This window comes from Sminthopsis crassicaudata, chromosome 1 (assembly GCF_048593235.1).
Source record: "Sminthopsis crassicaudata isolate SCR6 chromosome 1, ASM4859323v1, whole genome shotgun sequence".
In the NCBI taxonomy this organism is placed as follows: domain Eukaryota; kingdom Metazoa; phylum Chordata; class Mammalia; order Dasyuromorphia; family Dasyuridae; genus Sminthopsis; species Sminthopsis crassicaudata.
Window position 1 is genome coordinate 238,878,607 of NC_133617.1, and position 23,209 is coordinate 238,901,815.

The following is a 23,209-nucleotide window of genomic DNA, read 5'->3' on the forward strand; positions in this document are numbered from 1 at the left end:
CTCAATAAAAATATTTTTTAAAAAAGAATTTAGGCTATCAATACACAAAAAAGGGGGCAGACTTTATTCCACTCAAGAGAAAACAGGAAACACAAAGCTCTCATACCTATTCTGAAAGGTAACTCTCCTTCCTCTCTAATGAATGGAGACATTGCCCATTGTCTTGGCTTCTGTCTTGCCATTGGACTCCCTTGAGTCTGCAGGAAGGTAAAGCTAATGACTTTACACAAATCTGCCTAACTTCAATACAATTCATTTGCAAGACATCCCCTTTTATTGTCTCAGGAATGGACTATGAACAACAACAAAAATAAATTCTTCTCTCAGGGACCTATATATTCCTCTAGATCTAGAATTCTTCCTTATCTCTGAGGCATCCCTAGGAGGAAAGACATTTAAGAGTTAATAGTCACACCTATTCATCCACTGAGCTCATTTCTCCCCATATATCAGAACAGTTCTCTAGACTTATAGTCCTACTCTATGGCTGATGTCCCCCTATGAAAGAACAAAGTATAATCAATCATTTCTTTCTTGATTTTCCTTGGACCTAACAGTATAACTTTTTGTAGGGAAGGCTAGATAGCAGTGGATAAAGTGCCTGGCCTGGAGGTAGCAAGATTCTATTTAAACAAGTTTGGTTTCCTTCTTAAGGCCTTACCCTTTATAATGACTATTTATAAACTTACTATACTGTTTATAAAGGGGAGTCAGGAAACAAGAAAAAATTTTAATACAGTCAGTATCAACCATTTGCAAAACCCTGTTGCTTCAGAGTGAAAGAGCTAAAGAATTAAAAAATTTAAAAAGCAGCTAAAATTTTACCTATTTAAATTTTCTGTGAAATTATTGTAATCTATGTACAACTCCAAATTGTACATACTTTTTCTCAATAGTATTTTATTTTTCTAATGACATGTAAAGATAATTTTCAACATTCATTTTTGTAAGATTTTGAGTTCAAAATTTTTTCTCCTTCTCTCTTACTTCCCCCTTTCCCAAGATAGCAAGCACACATAGAATATATGTACAATCATTTAAAACATATTTCTATATTTATCGAGTTGTAAAAGAAAAATCAGAACAAAAAGGGAAAAAAACCATGAGAAAAAAAGTAAACCAACAAAAAAGGTGATCCATATTCAGTCTCTATAGTTCTTTCTCTGGATGCAGATGGCATTTTCCATCCCAAGTCTATTGGAATTGTCTTAGATCACTATATTGCTGAGAAGAACCAAGTCTATCACAGTTGATCATTACATAATCTTGCTACTACTGTATATAGTAGTACTTCTGTTCTGCTCACTTCACTCAGCATCAATTCATATAATCTTTCCAGGCTTTTCTGAAATTAGCCTGCTCATCATTTGTTATTGAACAATATTCCATTACATTCATATACCATAACTTATTAAACCATTCCCCAACTGATGGGCATCCACTCAATTTCCAGTTCCTTGCCACTATAAAAAAAAAAAAAAACTGCTACATTTTTTTTTTTTAAACATGTTAGTCCTTTAACTCTTTTATGATCTCTGTGGGATACAGACCCAGTAGTAATATTGGATCTAAGGCTTTTAATGGGCTTTTGGGCATATTATGGGCAATTGTTAAGTTTCTGGACCAATATTCCTGGAGAAAAGAGAAGTTCCTTCACAATACCAATTTTCTGAATCAAATAGAGATGTTTAAGGACCATAGAGAATCAAATAGAGATGTTTAAGTAGGTGGAACCAAAAAATAAACAAGAAACAGTCATGCTGTGGAGAAGCAATGCAGGACCCTTCATGTGCTCATTCTTATTATGACTTATTGTTTGTGCTGTTCAACAGTTTCAGGTGTGTCCCACTCTTTGTGACCCCATTTGGGATTTTCTTAGTAGAGATCCTGGAATGGTTAGCCATTTCCCTCTCAAGTTCAGTTAACACTCTATCCCCTGTGCCATGTAGCTGCCCATTGATTGAGATAAGTTTTCATTTAATCAGTGTTTGTAAAACTAGTTCAGTTGCATATGACTTTGGACAAGTAAGTCATAGCTTCTTTCTGCCTCAGTTACCTCATCTGTAAAATGAACTAGAGAAGGAAAGGAAAAATCACTCCAGTATCTTTGTCAAGAAAACCCCTACTATAGTCATAAAAAGTCAGATAGGAATCGACTGCAGCAGCAGCTTAAAGCTTATAAATAATACAGGTGAGACAGCACTGTATAGTAGAAAAAATACACATTTGACCCATATCAAATAGTGTCATTGTTATTCAGAAAAATGAAGCTGGAACTTGGCCAAAGTTTCTTCTGTTCCTAATCTTTTGAAGCCTTACTCTCTTCCGTGTATTGGAGAATATGGTGACAATGGCCTTCTTGCCATTCTTCACATACAACAATCTCTCCTCCTCCATGTCTTTCACTGTCTGCTGTTCATGGCTGGAATTCTCTCCCCGCGCCTTTCTGCCTCTTGGGTTGCTTGAAGTCTCAGCTAAAAATCCATCTTCTATAAGAAGTATTTCTTCATTCCCTTTCTTTCTGCGAAAAGGAATTTCCAATTGAAGTTGTATATATCTTTTTTGTACCTAGTTGTTTGCATATTGTTTCCCTCATTAAATTGTAAGCTCCTGGACAACTGAGTGTTTTTGATTTTCTTTGTATCTCCAGGGCTTACCAAAGTGCTTGGCACTTAGATACTTAATTAAAGTTTATTGATTAATTGATATTATAGAGAAAAGACATTTCCACCGACATTTGGTTAAGAGAACATAGATAACCTTGGCCCATAAGCACTTAATAAATGCTTGTTGACTTGATTATGTCAAACTGACACTAGCAACTCTTGGAGCCTGTTTTCTTCAAGTACAAAATTGGGATTCACACACTACCTCTCAGGAAAGTGTTTTGCAAATCGTAAGAGTATTAAATAAATGCATGTTGTTATTACAAAGTGAGGGGACAGGAGAGCTGGACCCGGGCTGGTCCCAAGCTTGGGGAGAGTCCAAATCAAACGTTCTCAACTTTATGGCATGGGTTTTCTTTCAGGCTGAAAAGTCTTTGCAATGCAATCTCAGTTTTTTTTTTTTTTAAAGGAAAAGAAATATATTAGCATTTTTCTGCAATACGTTAATTCAGTTAGCTGTTTGATTAGCCATGCATTGAATTAGGTTAAATAATATGCCCATGTCCTTTCTCATGTATACTGCTATTGAACTGAATTTCTCTCCTCCGTCCCATGTTTGCAGAATAGATATATTTTTTAAAGGGAATGGAAGGATTTGGCATTCATCTTCATTAATTTTCACCATGTACATTTCACTGCAATCCCCATCTGTTTAGAAATTCAGAGGCACCTCAACTCTTCCATTCCAAAGAATCAGTTCTCCCCTGAAGAAATGCGCTCGGGAAAAGGACATGACCACGGTCTCCATTTCCAACATACTGGTCTCTTTACCCGTTTCCCACGTGGGTGCCCGGCAACTCGACCCTCCCCCCTTTCCCTCCCCCATAATTTTAGGTTGGAGAACGCCCTTTCGAGTCGTCCCCTGTGACGTCACAATCCCGATTGTTCTTCAGGGCCAATCAACAAGGCCGATTTTCAGGGAAACCCGGGAGGGGGGGTGGAGGCGGCGCTCAGAGCGCGTGCGCGCGTCCTTCGCGTGGCTATATAAACATGGCCGGCGCAGCGACAAGCTGCTGCCGCTCTGCTGATAAGTAGGAGGCTTACGTTTAAGTCCGGGGTTTTTCCCCTCCTTTTTTTTTTTTTTTTTTTTTCCTTTTTTTTTTTTTTCTTTTTAAAGTTTTTCTCTATCCTCTGCCCCTGTCCTCCCGTGTATTTTTCCTTTTGTGTGCGTGCGTGTGTACCGGTCAGCGGTGGGGGTGACTGGCCGGGCGGCGGGACCACCGCGGTCAGTGCACAAGTTTGGGCCCAGGGAGAGCCGGAGAGCGAGTGCCGCAGCATGAGCTGGGGTCGCGGCGCGGGCTCGGGATCTTGCTGAGGCTCCGGGCCGGCCGGCTGGCGAGCGGGGAACAGCCCCACGTGGAAGCGCTGGGGCCAGGGCGGCGGGAGCATGGGCTTCCTGCCGGCGTGTCCGCCGCGACGCTGAGCGGCCCCCGGGCCGCTCTGGTGGGACCGGGGCTTCTCCGCCTTGCCGGCCCCTGACTTCTCTCCAGCGGACCCGGAGACTGGCTCGCTATGCTGTGGAGCTCGCACAGTTCTGGAGCCGGGAACCGTTCACGAAGCTTCTGCTCTCCTCTCCCCCATGAGCAGCAGCCCCGCGGCTGCCGCTGCAGCTGCAGCTGCCTCGGTCAGGGGGATGCCCGCCGGCCTTTCTGAACAAGGTGCCGCCGCCGCCGCCGCTCCCTCCCCGACGGGTCTCGGCGTCCCCGGGACGGTGACCATGGCCCCAGCGCTTTTGACCAATGGGAGTGTCCAGAGCCATCTCCCTCCGGCCGCCGGCAGCGCGCTCCCGTCATCGCTGAGGGGCACCCCGGTGCCCCTGAACACCAAGGCCCCCATGAATCTCAACCTGGTGACCGCGGCATCCCAACCGCTGGTGAAGGCGGCCCCTTTGGGGGCCCTGGTGACCAAACTGGCCACTGTCAGTACTGTTCCCAAAGCCAGCAGCGGTCCCAGGCTGCCCGCTCCCCAAATTGTGACCGCGAAAGCCCCCAACACAACTACGATCCAACTGCCTGCCAATTTCCAGCTCTCCCCTGGTAAGTTTCCTACTCTTCCCCCTCCCCCCCAGCCACGATGACGTGGGTGGCATCCGAGGTGACCTAGGGAAGGTTATAGAGGGGGCCCCGGTGCTCACTCTTCCTTTTACATTTCATTTTACATAGTATGTGTCAGAAACCTACATGGGAGCTCTCCTGAAGGACCTGACGCACACTCTGAGTTTGCGGGATCTTATTCGAAACCGAATCCGAGCCTGCTGGTAACTTGGGTTTTATTACCCGTTTGCAGCAGCTCTGTCTCCCCCCCCCCCCCCCCCCTTTATTTTTGAGTCATTGCTGTATTTTTTTTCTTGGTACGATTCTGGAAGAAGATATTTTCTCCCAGGTGACTCAGTGGAAGCTGAGAGGCAGCCTTGGCAGCAAGGCCTTAGCGATTCCCGGGAGACGGGCGCACCGCTTAGTATCATCTATAATCCATTTAAAGTTCCTTTGGAGGAGAGAACCTGCCGCTTCGCCCGGTTGCCTCAGGAGAGGGTGTTCCAAAGGGTCTCTTTGTAATGGGTGGGAGAAAAGCGCACTTTCCCCTAAGTCCTCTTTCTGCTTGTTTTCCTTGCGCTGGTTATTTACTGTGCTCGATCATTAATTTATGATAGCAATGTTTACATCATACAGAGTAAGTGACCTAGTTCATAAAATAGAACCAAAGGTCTAGAGTTATTAAAAATGGTTTGAAAATGCTTCAGTTGTGTTTAAGGCACATGCATTTTATCTTTTATTCATAATACAAATAGCGTTTTTTGGAATCAGTTTTTACCTGCATTTGAAAGTGTTACTTTGTGTTTTTGTGAAATCATCTCACCTTTCAGAAGATTTCAAGACTGGGGGCTGGCAAGGCTTCATAGTTGTTTTTACCATCCCTACTGGTTAGGTGGGAAACAGCTGCTAACTATTTACTGGTTGGGAAAAACTGGGGGTGGGATTCTGAATTGGAGGGCTCAGATAGGCCTTGCCTTTCGTTTGTAGACCATAATGGCATTTGAGCTTTCCACACTTTAGTCAGATTCTCCCTTCCACTCTTAGGAAGATAATGCTGTGTTCCTGTTTTTCCTTTGTAGAAATAGTTCCACAATTAAATGACTTGCCCAGAGGCAGAACATAAAGTATTTGGTTTAATTAGAGTTCCTTGAGGGCAGGGGTAGTCCAGGCCTTGTCTTTGTAGCCCCAGCACACTAGTCTTAGTCTAGTGCATTGAAAATTGACTTAGAAGTCAGAAAGAACTGGGTTCAAGTTCTAACTTTTGTATTTTGTGACCTTTGGCAAACACATAGGCTTAATCTCTTCTTTTCTCTGATAAGACTTTAAATTGAGAAGTTATTTACTGAATCTGTATAGGAAAATTCTGATATTGATGAAATCCCAAACCATCCCTATCTCCTGAGCCTCTTATGGTAGGTGCTTAAAGTTTGATGCATTTTGTTAATAAGAATATGCCTATAACAGATATTTAAGTTGAGTAATCTTGTTTTTCTTTGGCCGAAATAATTTTTGTGAAATTTAAATGAACCACATCTGTTCTCATTTGGAGAAGTTTTTACCCACAGGTAAAATGATAATTGGAATAATTGGAGTTCTGTACAGTAAAGGCGATAGATAAACAATTGATCCAAACAATGCAATCTCCTGTGTTAAACTTGATTGGCATCATACATTGGTTCTGAAATCCATGGGAAAATATGCCATCATATAAAAGCCCCTCCCCCAGTCTATAACTATATCAAGCTTATTGTGTGGTTGTCTATTTGCCCTGTTTTTTGTTCTAAAATTTAATTTCATTCAACAAATAATTAGTTCCTACTGTGTACCAAGTTCTCTGCTAGTACTGGGGATACTAAGACCCTCAAGTAGCTTGTGTTTAAAAGGGAGGGTGTTACATATGTGCAGGTAATTTGAGACTACACTAATCTTATGGGGATCAAGTAGGACTTTACATAGGAATTGGCAGTTTAGCTGAAGGACCTCCAAAGAAAGGATTCTAAGAGGAGTTGAGAAAGTACATTCTGGGTCTGGAGGTTATCTTGTGGTGAACTGGAAAACAATGGAGAGAGAATATAATAATAATATTACTTATAGCTAGTATTTCTGAAGTGCTTTAACATTCACAAAATGCTTTACATACATAGTTTTACTTGATTATAACAAACAATCCAGTGAAAATAGGTGTTATCATCTTTGTTTTTATCAAGGAGGAAACTGCAGGCCAGGAGATGTTAAATGATTTGCTTAGGGTCACATACCAGAACTTGAAAAGTCTTCCTCACTCAAGACATTGATTTCTCCATTATACCATCTAATTGGCTAATAACATGAAATTTAATAAGGATCAAGTTGAAAATTCTTACACTTGAGTTCCAAACATCAACTTCAAGTGGAAGATGGGGGAAGAGAAAGATCTGGAGATTCCAGTGGTATAGACTCAGGATGAGTGAGTCAGCAGTGTAATATGCCACCTCCAAAAAAGTTAATGTAATTTTTGGCTGCCATTAAGAGATAATGTTCAGGACTATGAAAGTTCTCATTAGACTGTGTCTTGAAATATTATGTTGAACCCAGCCATTATATTTTAGGAAAGACCTTGATAAACTGGAAAGTATCCAGAGCCAGTTATTCAGGTTATAAGTATTTATTAAACTTCTATGTGTAGTGTGCTGGGCACTGTACTATGCACTAGGGACACAAAGAAAATAAAAGGCAGCTTCAGCTCCCAAGGAAGTGATCAAATTGGATCTTGAGATTATTCCCCATGAGACTCTGTGGAAGGAGCTGGGGATGTTTAGCTTGGAGAAGAGAAAGCTTAAAGGTTACAGAGTAGCTGTGTTCAACTATTTGAAAGTTTTATCAGAGATTTGTCCCACTTGGCCTCAAAAGGCAAAAGAAAGAACCCTGAGTAGGAGTTATAAAAAGAGCCATTTGGGTTTGAGATGATAAGAAAAACTTCTTCATAACTATCCAAAAGTGGAATGAATTGGTATACCTGGATTCTTGTTTAGGAGTGGACTGGATTGTATGTTCTCTGAGGGAACTTTGAAATAACTATTAAGTTTCTGAGAATACAGAGTTTGGTGAATAGTTTGACAGGAATGTAACCTATATGAAGCAGAGTGAAATGAGATAAATCTGGAAAAATCTGTAACCATATAGTCAAGGGCTTATTTTTATCTTAGCAGTTGGGAACCACTAAACATGTTTGAGCAGGGGAATGACATGGGCACACTGGTGCTTGAAGAATATTATATTGGCAGCTATGTGAAGGATGGATTGGAGAGGAGAGAGATTGGAAGCAAGGAATTCAGTTGGGAGGGTATTAACATTAGTCTAGGTGAACTAGTGATTGACTGTGTGTATGGAGAGTATACAGTGGATCCTGCATATTTAGAGATAGAAATCAAAAGATTTGGCAATTGATAAATATGGTGGAGTGAGAGAAAAATAAGAGTGCGAGGATGACTGAGATTGTCAATCTTAGTGATCAGAAATATGATGCCATTAACAATAGAAGGACCAGAATTAAGAGTGCCTTGTGTCAGTGGATGTTGCATTTTTAAATAAATCTATGGTAAAGAAAACAAGAGATAACAGGATAAAAATTTTTATTTTTATTTCAAGGATGAAATTTTTGTTTCAATGATGCAGTTTTTTTTGTTGTTGTTGTTGTTGTTTTTTTTTTTTTTTTTTTTTTGTTATTGTTTTAGTGTTAAGTGAAACAGGGAAATTTGTTGGAGGAATTTTGGTTTAGAAAGGTATATAATGAATTTTATTTTGGACATTTTGAATTCAGTATTTTGTTGACAACCAAGTTGCAATGTCTAGAAGGCATTTGGTAATGTGAGACTAGAGATTGAAGGTGTTTAGAGCGCGCGCTCTCTCTCTCTCTCTCTCTCTCTATTCTATAGTGTGTGTATACACACACACACATATATATATACACATATATATATATATACACATAATAATGTGAGACTAGAGATTGAAGGTGTTTAGAGCGCTCTCTCTCTCTCTCTATATATATATATATTCTATAGTGTGTGTGTGTACAGGACAAAACTGGGGAACAAAACCATATCCAGCTAGAGGTATAGAAGGTGGTGATCAAGCAAAGGGGAGTGAGAAAGCTCAATCTGTTAGATAGAAGATCCAGAAAAGAACAGTGTCTATAAACAAAGTATCCAGAAGAAAAGACTTGTTAAGTTCTCAGAAGCTATAATTAGGTCAAGAAGGATAAGAATTTAGATTGATAAGTGAATGTGAGGGAAGGAAGTAAAAGCCATTGGTTAGTGTTTTTCTGTTTTGTTTTGGCAATTAAAGGAAGAAGAAAATAATGTAGACTTGGGAGAAAGCTTAGAGTTAAGGTGATACTAAGTAAGGATCGATTTGAATATAAGAAGAAATTGAGTCAGTCTCCTAGATTAGATTGAAATAGGGGCTCAAAAGTAGAAGGTCAGGAGGCAAGGGGTTCTTTGACTTCCATAGAGAATAGAGAAAAAGAGAAAGGAATAAGGGATCCTGGGCCTTGATTTTTCCCATGAGCAATCAAGTCCAATACAAAATACCATTTATTTTGCCAAGAGATATTGGATTATTTGAATCAACTTCTCCACTTTCTTTAGCATTTTTATTGATCAACCCACTCAAATTATTGCTTGACTAAATTTACAGGAACAAAATATAAGGTCATACAAATATTTCTAAATAATGGATGTGCTTCACTTAAATCCTCCCTCATTGTTTTGTTTAGAGGGGAAAAAGTTGAATTTATACAATCCATTTTAAATATTTGTTAAGGAATAGGGGGAACAGCTCTGTAATAGTGTTTTGGAGACAGATGGAATATTGGATTCATAAGGGGCACAGCCAATTTGAAGTATACAGTATTTTATGGTAATAAGCCTGAAAGATGACATCGAAAGCCTTTTATAATAGGGCTTCAGCTTACAGAAGTTTGTATTTAATTCCCCAAAGTATCTGGAAACCACTGAATTTTCTTGAGTAGAGGAATGACCTGTGCTTTTTTTTTGGCTGGCAGCTTTATGGAGGTTAAATTGGAGAGGGAGAGATAACTGTAACCAGGGAAACCAATTGGGAGATTGTTGCATTAGTTGAGGTGAGAGATGATGATGACTTAACTAGTTTGGCTGTATCACAAATAGAGGGAAGGGGGCTGGTCTAATTTGTTGAGACAGTAGAATTATTAAGATTTATCAACTTAGTGATTAAGGCTAAAGAGTTGAAGATGACTCCTAGGTTGTGAACCCAAGATGACTAGTTATATTTTAGACAGTGTTGAGTTTGAGATGTGTATGGGATATCTAGGTGAAGATCTTTAGCAGGCACTTGAAAAGATGCATGGGATTAGAGCTTAAATGAGAAGTGAAGATCAGCTATCAAGTCTGATTATCCATATGTATAAATATCTGTTTATCTCTATAAATAGAGGTAGTTATAGATGTAGTATATATAGATCTATAGAATTTTTTTTCCTGTTTCTAGCATCTAATAGCCTTGTGCATGTTATGCTTTTAATTCACAATTAAAGTGTAGTTCAAGAAATAAAAGAATCTCTGTATAGTAAATGTAGATGACTACCAAATACAGATGTAAAAATTGGGAGATTTGAACTCAGAAAGAAGGTGGCAAAGCTTTATCAAATGCTAACAGATGTGGTGGTCATGAGATTTACTGTAGTATGAATTTTAGGAGAAAAATGAGTTGTTTTAGACATGTTGAATCTGAGGTACTATGAGGAGTTGATTGGATTTTCAATGTATCTTATTTAATGGATTAGTGAAGCTAAGTTATTGGAATATTAATGCATATGGCTTTAAAAAGCATATTTTTCTGGTCTTTCTGTTTTTAATATCTTAATGCATTACATTATTTATACCAAAATCATTTTTCAATAATTTCTATCACCCAACAACACAAAGAGATAAAGTGAAACTCATATACTAGAAATGACAATTTGTAACATTTATAAACAGTAGTCCCCCACCTCTATTTAGTAAAAATGTATTCCAATATGCCACCTGGAATCTATATTTATAATTCCATCTGATCTAATCTTTGTTGCCCTCAAATGCTCTTTTACATTATTTTAGCATTCATACTGTCCTGGTTCTGCTTTCTTCACTCTGCAATAATTCCTTGTACTGAGATGAGGGAGATACATTTCATTATCTGTTCTAGGATTATTTATTGGGTTTTTAGCTACTCTCAGAAATGAATTTCTTTTAGTTATCTTGTCATTTTCTTTGAAATTATCAGATGTATTCTTCTAGTTTTGCTTATTTTATTGTTGAGTTCAAGCAAATCTTTATGTTTTTGAATTTTTCATTCATAATTTCCTGATGTATGCCATTATGTTTTCTGGTGATTTCCTAATTAGTAGGTGACCACTTTGTTTCTGGTTCTTTGTATCTACAAAAAGTGCTGTGATTTTGGTATATAGAGAACCTTTAATTTTTTGATCTTTTGGATTTATACTCAATAGACGAATTGCTGGATCAAAAGAGTATAAACATTTTAGTTACTTTACTCTAATTCCCAACTGTTTTCTGTATTAGTAACAGTAAATTAATGTTTCTGTCTTTTTTCTTTTCTTTTTTGATGAGGCAATTGGGGTAAAGTCACACCGCTAGGATGTGGTAAATGTCTGAGGTCACATTTGGACTCCTGTCCTCCTGACTCCAGGGCTGGTGCTCTATCCACTGGATCATCTAGGTGCCCCTGTGTGTTTCTGTCTTGAAGCACTGACTATTTTAGTTTTTAATTATGTTTTTAATTGGCTGCTTGAGAAATATCCCAATTGTGTTCATTTGCATTTTCCCCAGTGATTATGTGTATTTTTAAAAATGGTTGTTGATTACCTTTTTTTGAAATTCTCTTTATATCGGTTGGCCAACTGTTTTTTGGGAAATGCCTCATAGTCTTGTCAAGTCTATAAAAATACTGGAGGTTAGTGTTGAATATAAAGACTCTCCCCAGGTATAGATTCTACTCCTAATATCATTAATTTTGTTCATGCAAAAAGCCTTTTTAAATTTTAAATAAGCAAAGCATTGGGCATTCTTCTCTTAATCAGAGTTGTAAAGTGTACCTTCTTCCATTTCGTTGGTTTTTTTGGGGGGCAATTTAGGTCCTTTCCACACTTTCCCCTCAATCTTAAAAAGCACACATAGGGCTTGATTTTTAAAACTTATAATAAAAATGATAATAGCTAGTACTTTTTAAGATTTGCAAAATACTTTATATGTGTTAGCACATTTGATCTTCATAACCATTCAATAAAGTAGATGCTATTATTATATTCATATTACAGCAGGGGAAACAAGTTGAATTTTAGTGACTTGCTTAGGGTCATACAGCTAGTGCTTTCAGATAAGCTTTGAACACAGACTTTTCCTGACAAAATCCAGCACCATATCTACGGTATCTCTCAGCTGCCTGAACTCATGACTTGCATGTGTTTTAGCTCATGGCAAGAAAGTCTTGAAATTGTATTATGTCTGAGGGGTTGTCTGAACCTACAAGCTGTCCCCTGATACTTGATTGAGTCTGCCTGTTCAGATATCATTGGGTACGCTGAGCTTGCTTTTAGTAAAAAACTGTCCCTGGGAGATTACTCAGTATAGCAATAATGGATTAATTGTATATGGGTAGTTCATTGCAAAATAGGCAATGGGGATAGTGGTCTCTTTTTTTGTTTTTTTTGAGCTCTTAGATGAAAATAATTGTTTTGTAAGCCTAAATTTTTTTTTTTATTTATCATAAACCTACTTAAACTATAAAATAGTGGCAAATACTGTTATTATATAAAAGGAAACACGCAATAAACATTTAAGCATTCCCATACATATATATGTATATATATAAAGAAAACACAAAAATACTCAGTATTCTGTACAGTATTCAGTACTCTGAATTTTCTTAATTTTTCTTGTTCCTTGAGGAATCATTAAGAACTAGAAAGCTGTCATTATTTTGTTCAGTCATAATAATATTGACTATCTCATTTAACAGTGATTACAGTAGGTTTCACACACTGTTCTCATCTGACCTTCGCTGTAGCACCTTGAGGGATATCTGTAAACATCCCCATTTTTGCAGATGAGAAAACCATGACCCAGATCAGAATTACTTAGCTTGTAGTAAATGGCAGGGTCAAGATTTAAGTCTTTTTTCTTAGTTCATTTTTCTATGTAGAAATTACTTTTTTTGGCAGTATATTTGTCTGAGGCCTTCCTCTTCTCATTGGTGACTCTCTCCAAGATCACCATTTGGGGAAGGCCTGAAGCCATGCTTTGCCTCAATCCCTCTTTATTTTCCATGTTGTCTCTTCCCTCCACTTTTCATATATTCCATATTATTGTTTTCCCTTGCTCATAGAATTCTTTTGATTGCTTCTGTTTATAGGATATTTATTAAATGCCTATAACGTGTTAGGCACTGTGCTAAGTATTGGGAATACCAAAAAAAAAAAAAAAAAAAGACAAAAATGCTGATCTTGCTCTCAAGGAACTTACAGTCTAAGAGAAGAGATAACAAACATATATACACAAATGAGCTACATATGGGATAAATAGGAAATAATTAACAAAGGAAAGGCTCTAGAATTAAGAAGGATTGGAAAGGACTTCTTGTGACAATTGGAACTTAAAGAAAACCAGGGAAGCCAGTTGGCAGAGAAGAAAAGGGGAGAGTATTCCAAGAATAGAGGAGAGATGTAGAAAATGCCCAGAATTGAGAGCTGGAGTTACTTTTGTGGAACAACCAGGATGTCATTGTCACTGTATCAAAATACATATAAGGAAAAAAATTGGAAGGGGGGGAAGCAATTACAAAGGGCTTTGAATATATCTATAGGATTAGGTATTTGATCCTGGAAGCCCAGCCACTGGAGTTTACTGAGTTAGGGAGGGATGAGAAAATCTGACGCCATGCTGTTGTTTTGTTTTAATAAAGAAAAACCACTTTACTGGATGAATGGACAATAGAATGGTGAGAGACAAGGCAGGCAGGCCACCACCTGACTACTGGAGTAGTCTAGGTGATAAGGGCCTGTGCCAAAGTGGGGGTAATATAGAGGAGACAACAAGGGTGTATGCGAGAAATGTTGCAGGGTCTTGGCAATAGCTTAGATATGGAGAATGAGGGATAGTGAAGAGTTGAGGATTCCTTGCTTGTGAGCCTGAGGAACTGGAAGGACAATGTTATCATTTACAAAAGAGCTTCTTAAAATTTTTTTTCACCATTTATTAAAAATGAAGGTAGATTTTCATATTAATGAGATGGATGTTTATTTTTATATAAAGAATTAAATCTTGGTGAAATATTTGATATCTTTTACTATTGCCAAATTTTTTGCAACTACACATTCAGTTGAACAACCACATATGGAGTTTGAACTAGCAGTTTTACAAACTTGGATCTATAGAAAGTAATGAGGCAAAAAGGGGTGGAACTGGGAAATGAGGGTTTAGAGAGAAGATACTTATTTGTATTTTCGATATATTTAGTTTAAAATTTCCACAGGACATCCAAGTCTAGATGTCTAAAAGGCAGTTGGAGATGCACAGTTGGAAGCACTAAGTTTGGTACAGGAAATTTAGATTTGAGAGTCTTCAGCTTGGATAATTAAAGCTTCACTAGTGACAAAATCCTTAGAGATGCTTTTGATTGGAAGGTGTGATCTGGAGGAGGATTCAACAAAGGAGATAGAGGGAGTGGTCAGAACCAGGAGGGAGAGGTGTCATCAAAACCCAAAGAGTAGACTGTATTGAGGAGAAGAGTGATCAGTAATGGTAAAGGCTGCTGAGAGGTCAGGAAGAATGAGGACTGAGAAAAGGCCATTGGATATAGCATTGGTCATTTTGGGGAGTGCAGTTTTTCTTGAATGATTAAGGTCCAAAACGGAATTACAGAAGGGTTAAAGAAGAGAGTGAGAAGAGAAAATGAAGGCACCTATCCACAAAGGGTAGAAGAGATAAGATAGTGATGATAGAAGGATCAAGTGAAGGCCTTTTGATTATAAGGGAGACATAAATTTATTTGTGGGAAGAAGGAAAGGAATCAGCAGAAAAAGAGAGATTGAAAAATAAGTGTGAGAGTGGGTATGAGTGGGCTATGACAAAGGGCATTCTTTTAGAGGTGAACTGGAGGGACACATTCATGTGGGTTAAAGAAAAAAGCTGAGTAGATAGCTGGGATAAAAAGTTAGCCTTGGATTTTTCCTATTCAGATTACTTCTGACACATACTGGCTTTCTGACCCCTTGGCAAATAACCTGAACTCTGTCACCTCAGACAATGTTTTAAGTTTTTTTAAAAATTAGAAACAAGAAATAAGATTTTTCAATTTTTTTTTTTTTTTTTGTGTGTGTGTGAAAGTAAAGTTGTTCCTATATATCCTTTAAGAGGATTTTACCAAGTCCCTATTTCTCATCCCACCCCCATATTAGGCCTTTATTTTGCAAGACTCCTCTAGCTGTAAATATATAATCTCAGGAACTGAAGTTCTCAACTTTCATGTCATGGATCCCCTTAACAATTTGAAGTCTCTGGTCTCTTCAGGTGAATGATTTGTTGCCTACATTCATAATGGAAGAAAATGCTAAATTTCAGTTGAAAGTTAGTAAAAATAAAGATTTAACTTTTTCATATCCATGTGCATGGACCCTTTGAAATCTATCCATGAACTCCAGGTTAAGAATATGTACTACTTGACCTTAGGGATTTGTCCCTCATTTGAATTTGTTACCCTAGTACCTCTACACTGTGCCTAACACATGATATGTTGGAAAAAAAAAAATCCTTGCTTAAAAGCATTTATTTTAATCTTTAGAAAAGACATCGAAGAAGTGGTATTTATGAGAGAAAAAAAACTTTTTGACTGCCTTAGAATGGTAGTGACATTAAAATAGATTTCTAGCTCATTTGATTTGGTCATGCATTACTTCCTTCTGATGACATATTATACACTTCCCAGAACAATCCATAGCTCAATAACCTGAAACCCATGATATCCATAGCTTTTATAAGAACAGAATTTAAACTGGAAATCACTTGAGATCACCTAGAACAGTCGGGTAAAGTCTATAACATTCTCGAAATGTTTTTAAGTGTATAAAATTAAATAGGATTACAAAGAAAATCAGTTCTTTGAAATAGTTATTAAAATAACATACAATCTTCTCTACTCAACTCTCCCCCAACCTTAAGTTAAAAACCCCTGATATAGTCACTTGCAGAGGGTCATAAGTAGGGAATGAGTGCTAGTAGGGATTAGAATATTTTGAGAATATTTCGGAACACCTATCTGGTGGGCTGATTACTACCATAATTTTTTGGGGTAAGGTTAAATATTATATGAACCAACAACTCAAATTCAGTAAATCCTTTATTAAATATCTGCTATATACAAAGCACTATGTGATACCCTTTTCCTGTTGTTTCTGTCCAGATATGTGAATTCATAAATGTAGGGAAGTCTGCTAGTTCTGCAGGCACTGAAGACTTGTCCAGAGTCACATAACTGCTTGTGTTAGAAATAGGACTTGAACCCAGATCTTCCTGACTCCAAGACCAATTCTCTAGCTCAGTAACTGCTCTCTAAAGAAACTTTCAACGTTGCTTCAAAACAAAACAAGTGAGACTTTTAAATAAAAATCTATCTGCATAGAATATTCAGTATATAAGCATATGACAATGTATGTACATAAAACAAATATATGTGTGTATGTATAGAGATGTATATAAGGTGCACAGTGTATATAGATACCAATAAAGTTTTGAATGTGGTTAAATTTTAAAGAAAAATGGTGAAATCAGTCTTTAGGTTAAAAAAAAGAAATTGTGAGAAATTAGTATGAGCAGAATGTTGAATTACTTGGCTTTCTTTTGATCCTGTGCATTTTCTTTACTTGTTAGTAAAATGTACTGGCAGCCCATACAATTACTTTTAATGTTTTCTTGAGAGCGCATCTTAATATGAAATTGTAACTGCTATTATTTTCATCTGGTTAAATGGTAGCAAAAGTCAACAGTGTTATATCCTCTATTTTGTGTTTTTGAATAACTGAGGAAGCAAGACTGGTGCATAGTCTGCTTTAGGAATGTACAAGACATATCTTTGAAGAATGTATGTAGACCAACCCAGCTTTGTGTAAGGAAATAAGAAGATGTATCCTGATAATAGTGGACAGAATGCTAGTTTAGAGTGTTAGGAAAGCCTGAGTCAGCCCGCCTCAATCGCTTAATAAACTGACCTCTCTCAGGTTATGGTTTTCCTCATTGTAAAATTGGTATGATAATAGCATTATGAGAGAATATAATGAAATAACAGGGGAAAAGCCAAGAGGATAACATTTATTTAGTTCCTACTACATGCCAGACACTATGCTAAAAACTTTTAACAATTATCTTATTTTTTTTTGAGGTGCTGTTATTGTCTTCATTTTATTCTTGAGGAAACTGAAATAATCAGAAGTTAAGTGACGTGTTCAGGATCAACTAGTAGTATTTTATGTTATATTTGAATTTAGGTTTTCTGACTTCGAGGCCGGCCTTCATCTTTTAGGACCAGTGGTCTTCAAACTTTTTAAATAGAGGGCCAGTTCACTATCCCTCAGACTGTGGGAGGGCCGGACTATAGTAAAAACAAAAACTCACACTCTGTCTCCCCCCCTCAGCCCATTTGCCATAACCAGCTGCCCCTTAAATGTCATCCTCAGGCCACATGTGGCTGGCGGTGTAGTTTGAGAACCCCTGTTTTAGGACTCTTCTACCACTCTAGTCTACTGTATTCCCACTCACCATCTCTGACTATGACAATACAATAACATGTCAAAGAACTTTTATGTGAACTTCTGTCCTTATGTGATAAGGTTTTGTAAATCTTGAGCAAACCATATAAATGGTAGCTATTATAGTAACTTGGCCTAGGAGTTAGGATAGTATAAGTTGTATCTGGGGGTTTTCTTGACAAAGATACTGGAGTGGTTTGCTTGTCCTTCTCAAGTTCATTTTACAGATGAAGAAATTGAGGCAAAGAGGGTTAAGTAACTTGCCCAGGGTTATACAGCTAGTAATTGAGAAAGATTTAAATAAACTTAGATCTTGGTGATTCCAGGACTGGTACTCTATCCACTCTAGCCATCTAACTGCTTTTTTATTTATTTATATAACCTTACCCACAGTATTAAGCTCCTTATGAACAAAGACTAAGTCTTAGTCATTTTTATAAATCCCACTGTTTCCACAGATACAGTTAGCACCTTGCCCACAATAGATGCTCTATAATACTTAGCCAAAAAGCCTCCCCTAGTGACAAAAAACTCAGTTTCTTTGTCTGTAAGATGAGACAGTTAGAAAAGGTAATTTCTAAGATCCCTTACAGATGTAGGATCTTTATGAATTAAGCAGAAGGTACCAATATAGTGATGGTATCTGACATAGATATGCAACATTTTGCCCTAACAGTCTTTAGTTCCTTTACCTTGAGGAGGAAGCTGTATTTTCTAGAACTTCATTTAAAAATTTTTTTTCCCTTTTTCTCAATAGTATTTTTTCCCAAATAGTTTTCAGCATTCACTTTTGTAAGACTTTGTGTCCAAATTTTTCTCCCTTCACCCCTTACTTCCCTTTCCACAGGGCAGCAAATAATTTGAGATAGGTTAAATATGTCCAATTCTTTTAAACATAGTTCCATATTTTTTGTGTTCACGAAAAATCAGACCAAAAGGAGAAAAAAATACAAGAAAGAAAAAAAAAAGGTGAAAATGCAATGTTTCAATCTACATTCAATCTTCATAGTTTTATCTCTAGATGCAGATAGCATTTTCCATCTCAAGTCTATTGAAATTGTCTTGGATCACTATATTGCTGAGAAGAGCTAAATCTATCGTAGTTGATCATCACATACTGTGTGCAGTGTCCTCCTGGTTCTGTTCACCTCAGTCAGCATCAGTTCATGTCTCTCCAGGCTTTTCTGTAATTGACCTGATCATTTCTTATAGAACAATAACATTCCATTATATCCATATAATAAAACTTACTTGGCCATTTCTCAATTGATGGGTATCCACTTAATTTCTAGTTCTTGTCACTATAAAAAGAGCTGCTACAAACATTTTTGCACATCTGGTCCTTTTCCTTCTTTTATGATCTCTTTGGGATACAACCCAGTAGAGACATTACTAAATTGAAGAAAATGGACAGTTTTGTAGCTCTTTGGGCATAGTTCCAAATTGCTCCACAGAATGGTTAGATTACAACTTCACCAAAAAAAAAAAAAAAAAAAAAGAAATTAGTGCACCAGTTTTCCCACATCCCCAACATTCATCATTATTTTTTCCTGTCATCTTAGCCAGTCTTGAGAGATATGAGGTGGCACTTCAGAGTTGTTTTAATTTGCATTTCTCTAATCAATAATGATTTAGAGCATTTTTTCATCTGACTAGATGGTCTTCTGTCTGAAAATTGTTCATATCTTTTGACCATTTATCAGTTGAGGAATGGCTTATATTCTTATAGATTCGAGTCATTTCTCTCTATATTTTAGAAATTATTTCTCATCTTTTCCCCTTTTAATCTTGGTTGCATTGGCTTTGTGCAAAACCTTTTGAATTTAAAGTGATCAAAGATATCCAGTTTATATTTCATAATGACCTCTAGTTCTTCTTTGGTTATAAATTCCTCCCTTCTTCAAATATCTGATAGGTAAATTGTCATTGATTATTGTGCCATGTGTATGTATCCTATTCCACTGACCTACTACTCTGTTTCTTAGTCAGTACTAGGTGGTTTTGATGAATGCTGTTTTATAATAGAGTTTTAGGTCTGGTACTGCTAGACCACTGTCCTTTGCATTTCCCCCCCATTAATTGACCATTTCTTGATATATTTGATCTTTTCTTTCTACAGATGAATTTTGTTATTGTTCTTTATAGCTCCATAAATTTTTTTTTGGCAGTTTGATTAGCATGGCATTGAATAATTAGACTATTTTAGGTAGAATTGCCAAGCTCAACCAATCTGAGCAATTGATATTTTCCCAGTTGTTTAGATTTGACTTTGTGAAAATATTGGGTTCATATAATCCTAAGGTTTGTCTTAGCACATAGACAACCAAATATTTTATTTGCCTAGTTATTTTAAATGGAATTTCTCTTTCTATCTCTTACTGCTGGCTTTCTTTTGTAACATATAGAAATACTGATGATTTGTGTGGGTTTATTTTATATACTGCAACTCTGCTTAAATTAATTGTTTCAAGTAGTTTTTGGTTGATTCTCTACTCTAATTCCTTCTATTTCTTTTTCTTATTGCAAGAGCCAATGAATGCTGAGTGTTGAATAATAGTGGTGATAATAGCATCTTTTTTTCACCCTTGATCTTATTGGGAGTGTTTTTACCTTCTCCCCATTACAACAAATGCTTGCTGATGGTTTTAGATAGATGCTACTTTCATTTTAAGGAAAACTCCATTTATTCCTATGCTCTCTAGTGTTTTTAAAGGGAATGAGTGCTATATTTTGTATATATATCAGCACCATATTTGCATTATGAGAAGCAATTTCCAAATAGTTATGTAATATTGGGATTAATTCTTTAAATGTTTGTTAGAATTCACTTGCAAATCTATCTGACCCTGGAGATTTTTTTCTTAGGGAGTTGGCTCTTTCATTTGGAGGATAACTTGTTCAGTTTCTTCTGAAATGTGATTAAGGATTTTATTTCCTCTTCTGTTAATGTTATATTTATGCAAATATTCGTCTGTTTTAATTAGATTGTCAGATTTTTTTGGCAGCAAACCAAATGTTGTTTTTTTTTTCATAAAACCAACTCAGTTTTATTGGCTAGGTCTGTAGTTTTCTTTCATTTTTATTAATCTCTCCTTTGATTTTCAGAATTTCTAATTTGATATTTAATTGGGCTTTAAAATTTTTCCTTTTCTAGCTTTTATAAGTTGCATGCCCAACTCATTGATCGGCTCTTTCTCTCTGTTATTTATGTAAGTATTTATAGATAAAAAAAAATTTCCCCTAAGATCTGCTTTGGATATATCACAAAAATTTTGTTATGTTATCTCATTATTGTCATTTTCCTGGATAAAATTATTGATTGATTCTTATGATTTGTTGTTTGACCCACTCATTCTTTAGGATTAGATTGCCTAATTTCCAATTGGTTTTTAATCTATCTTTCCATGGCCTTTTATTAAATGTAATTTTTACTGCATCATGATCTGAAAAGGATTTTACTATTTCTGCCTTTCTTTATTTGATTATGAGCTTTTTATGCTCTAATTCATGTTTAATTTTTGTGCAGGTGCTATATACCTCTGTGAGTAAGGCATATTCCTTTCTATTCCATTCAGTTTTTTTCCAGATGTCTCTCATATCTGTTTTTTAAGAATCTATTACTCTCCTGAATTTCATTCTTTCCCACATATTTTGTGGCTAGAAATCCTGAGAAGGGGAAATTGAGAATTCCCCACTAATATAGTTTTGCTCTCTTATTTCTTCCTGTAACTAACTTAACTTCTCTAAGAATTTAGATACTGTACCACTTGGTGCATATGTCTTCATTGTCTGTGGTCCCCTTTAATATAGGATGTATCTTCCTGCCTTATCTTTTAATTAGATTTATTTTAATTTTTGCTACACCGGCTTTGTTTTGTTTTGTTTTGTTTCAGGGTTGAAACATTATATATTATGTTCCAGCCTTTTACCCTTATTCTGTGTATCTGTTTCAAATGTGTTTCTTGTAAACAACATTGTAGGATTCTGGTTTTTAATCCACTCTGCTATCCACTTCTGTTTTATGGGAGAGTTCATCCAATTTACATTCACAGTTATTGTCAGTTATGTATTTCTCTGCATTCTATTCTATTCTAATATACTTTTCTCTCTCTTCTCCCCCCCCCCCCTTAGTAGTATTTTGTTTCTAACAACCCTTCCCATAATCTATCCTCTCTTCTATCATCCCTTCTCCCTTCTTTTCCCCTCTTAACTGGTGTTTCTGCCTTCCTTCTATTTAGCCCCTTCCTTTTCTTTGTCCTTTCTCCTCCTAATTCTTTATAGTGTAAGATAAATTTTGAAACTCAACTGAGTATATATGTTATTCCCTCTTTGAACCAAAAAAGATGAGATTGAAGCTTCCTTCTTGCTCCTTTGAAGTTCCCTTATACCATCCAGTTAAAATTCTGCTAGCTTATTGTCTACAAACCTTCAAAACACTGCCTTTCTTTTTTTCAATGAGTTCAGTTCCTGACTCAATCTTTCTCTTCTTTCCTACCTCTACTATGGAATTTCAGTTTACATATTCATATTCTCTGAAAACACCTTAACCTTAGAGTTCCTCATTTTATTCATTTCACCTATCTGCTTATCTTTTCACCCAACAGCATTCATACACAAAGATGATCATCCTTTTTGTTGTGTCCTCACTCCCAAATATTCTTTTTCATCTTAATTCACTGTGCTGGAGAAAGGGGAACTATGGATGTGGAATACCTTAGGTTCTGTCAGATAAGTTCATTATCTTTTTGTTTAAATGTTTCTAATAACAAGAACAACAAAAATGGACATTCTTACAGCCCCTATGCAACAAGCATTACTTAAAAACTTTATAAATACTACCTCATCTGATCTTAATGACTGTTATGGGCCAGAATTTGAAACAAGGTGCTAAGCCAGTGGAATTGATAAAGGCAATGATAATTTAGCATGGTATTTAACAGTTCTCTAGTTAAGTAGATGTACTAAGTATTTACTAGAGTTCTACAAGATTCAAACCTTTAATAGAGCATATATAAGGTAGGAGCCTTAATTAGGATTCAGTCTGGGAGATTCAGAAGCCAGGATTCAGTTGGGGAGATTCAGAAGCCAGAGCTCAAGCTCTAGGAACCAAGACTACAAGAAGGCCTCTAAGAAAGATAACTGGGCAGGAAGAAAGGAAATAAGGCTTGGAAAGAGACAATAAAAGATTTGGACTTTAATCCCTAGCTGGTTTTGGTGTGATTATCACTCTGAACTGAAACTAAGGCTGCCTTCAGAAGCCCCCCAAGAAACCTGCTCCCAGAGAAATTACATTTTAGAATATTACAAACAACAATCTCATTAGGTAAATGATATTCTTACTCTCATTTTAAAGTTTTTGAAATTGAGGCAGACAGAGCTTGACTTGCTCAGTGTCACACTGCTAGTGGATATCTGAGTCCAAATTTGAACTCGGGTCTTCCTGAGGCTAGACCTGACACTATGTCCACTGTGTCACACACTATTTTTCTCAATTATAAGCATAATATTTGGTGTAACAAGTCACCACCCAGTGTTGTGCTGCTTCTTGTACCTTGGGGTCGGGACATCTACTTACCCTTTGGGCTTTCTTGCTTCCTCTAACTTGCTTTCTTGCTTGAGTATGTGATTACACCGGGGACTGTCAAGAGTCCTAGAAGTCACCCTAATAACTAGGATCATTCACAGCTCAAGTC

General features: G+C 36.8%; 1 protein-coding gene across 2 annotated transcripts in view; it reads left to right on the forward strand.

Moving 5' to 3' along the window:
- Positions 1-3,616: 3,616 nt before the first annotated feature.
- The window catches only part of TAF4B (TATA-box binding protein associated factor 4b), a 157,546-nt gene continuing 137,953 nt past the window's right edge, over positions 3,617-23,209 (forward strand). Inside the window, exon 1 of one of the 2 annotated variants that reach the window (XM_074276957.1) lies at positions 3,617-4,702. In XM_074276957.1, the coding sequence (XP_074133058.1) occupies positions 4,246-4,702 (457 nt within the window). In that variant the 5' untranslated portion in view covers positions 3,617-4,245. The remainder of the gene's footprint in view (positions 4,703-23,209) is intronic. The other variant, XM_074276965.1, reaches the window with a different exon arrangement.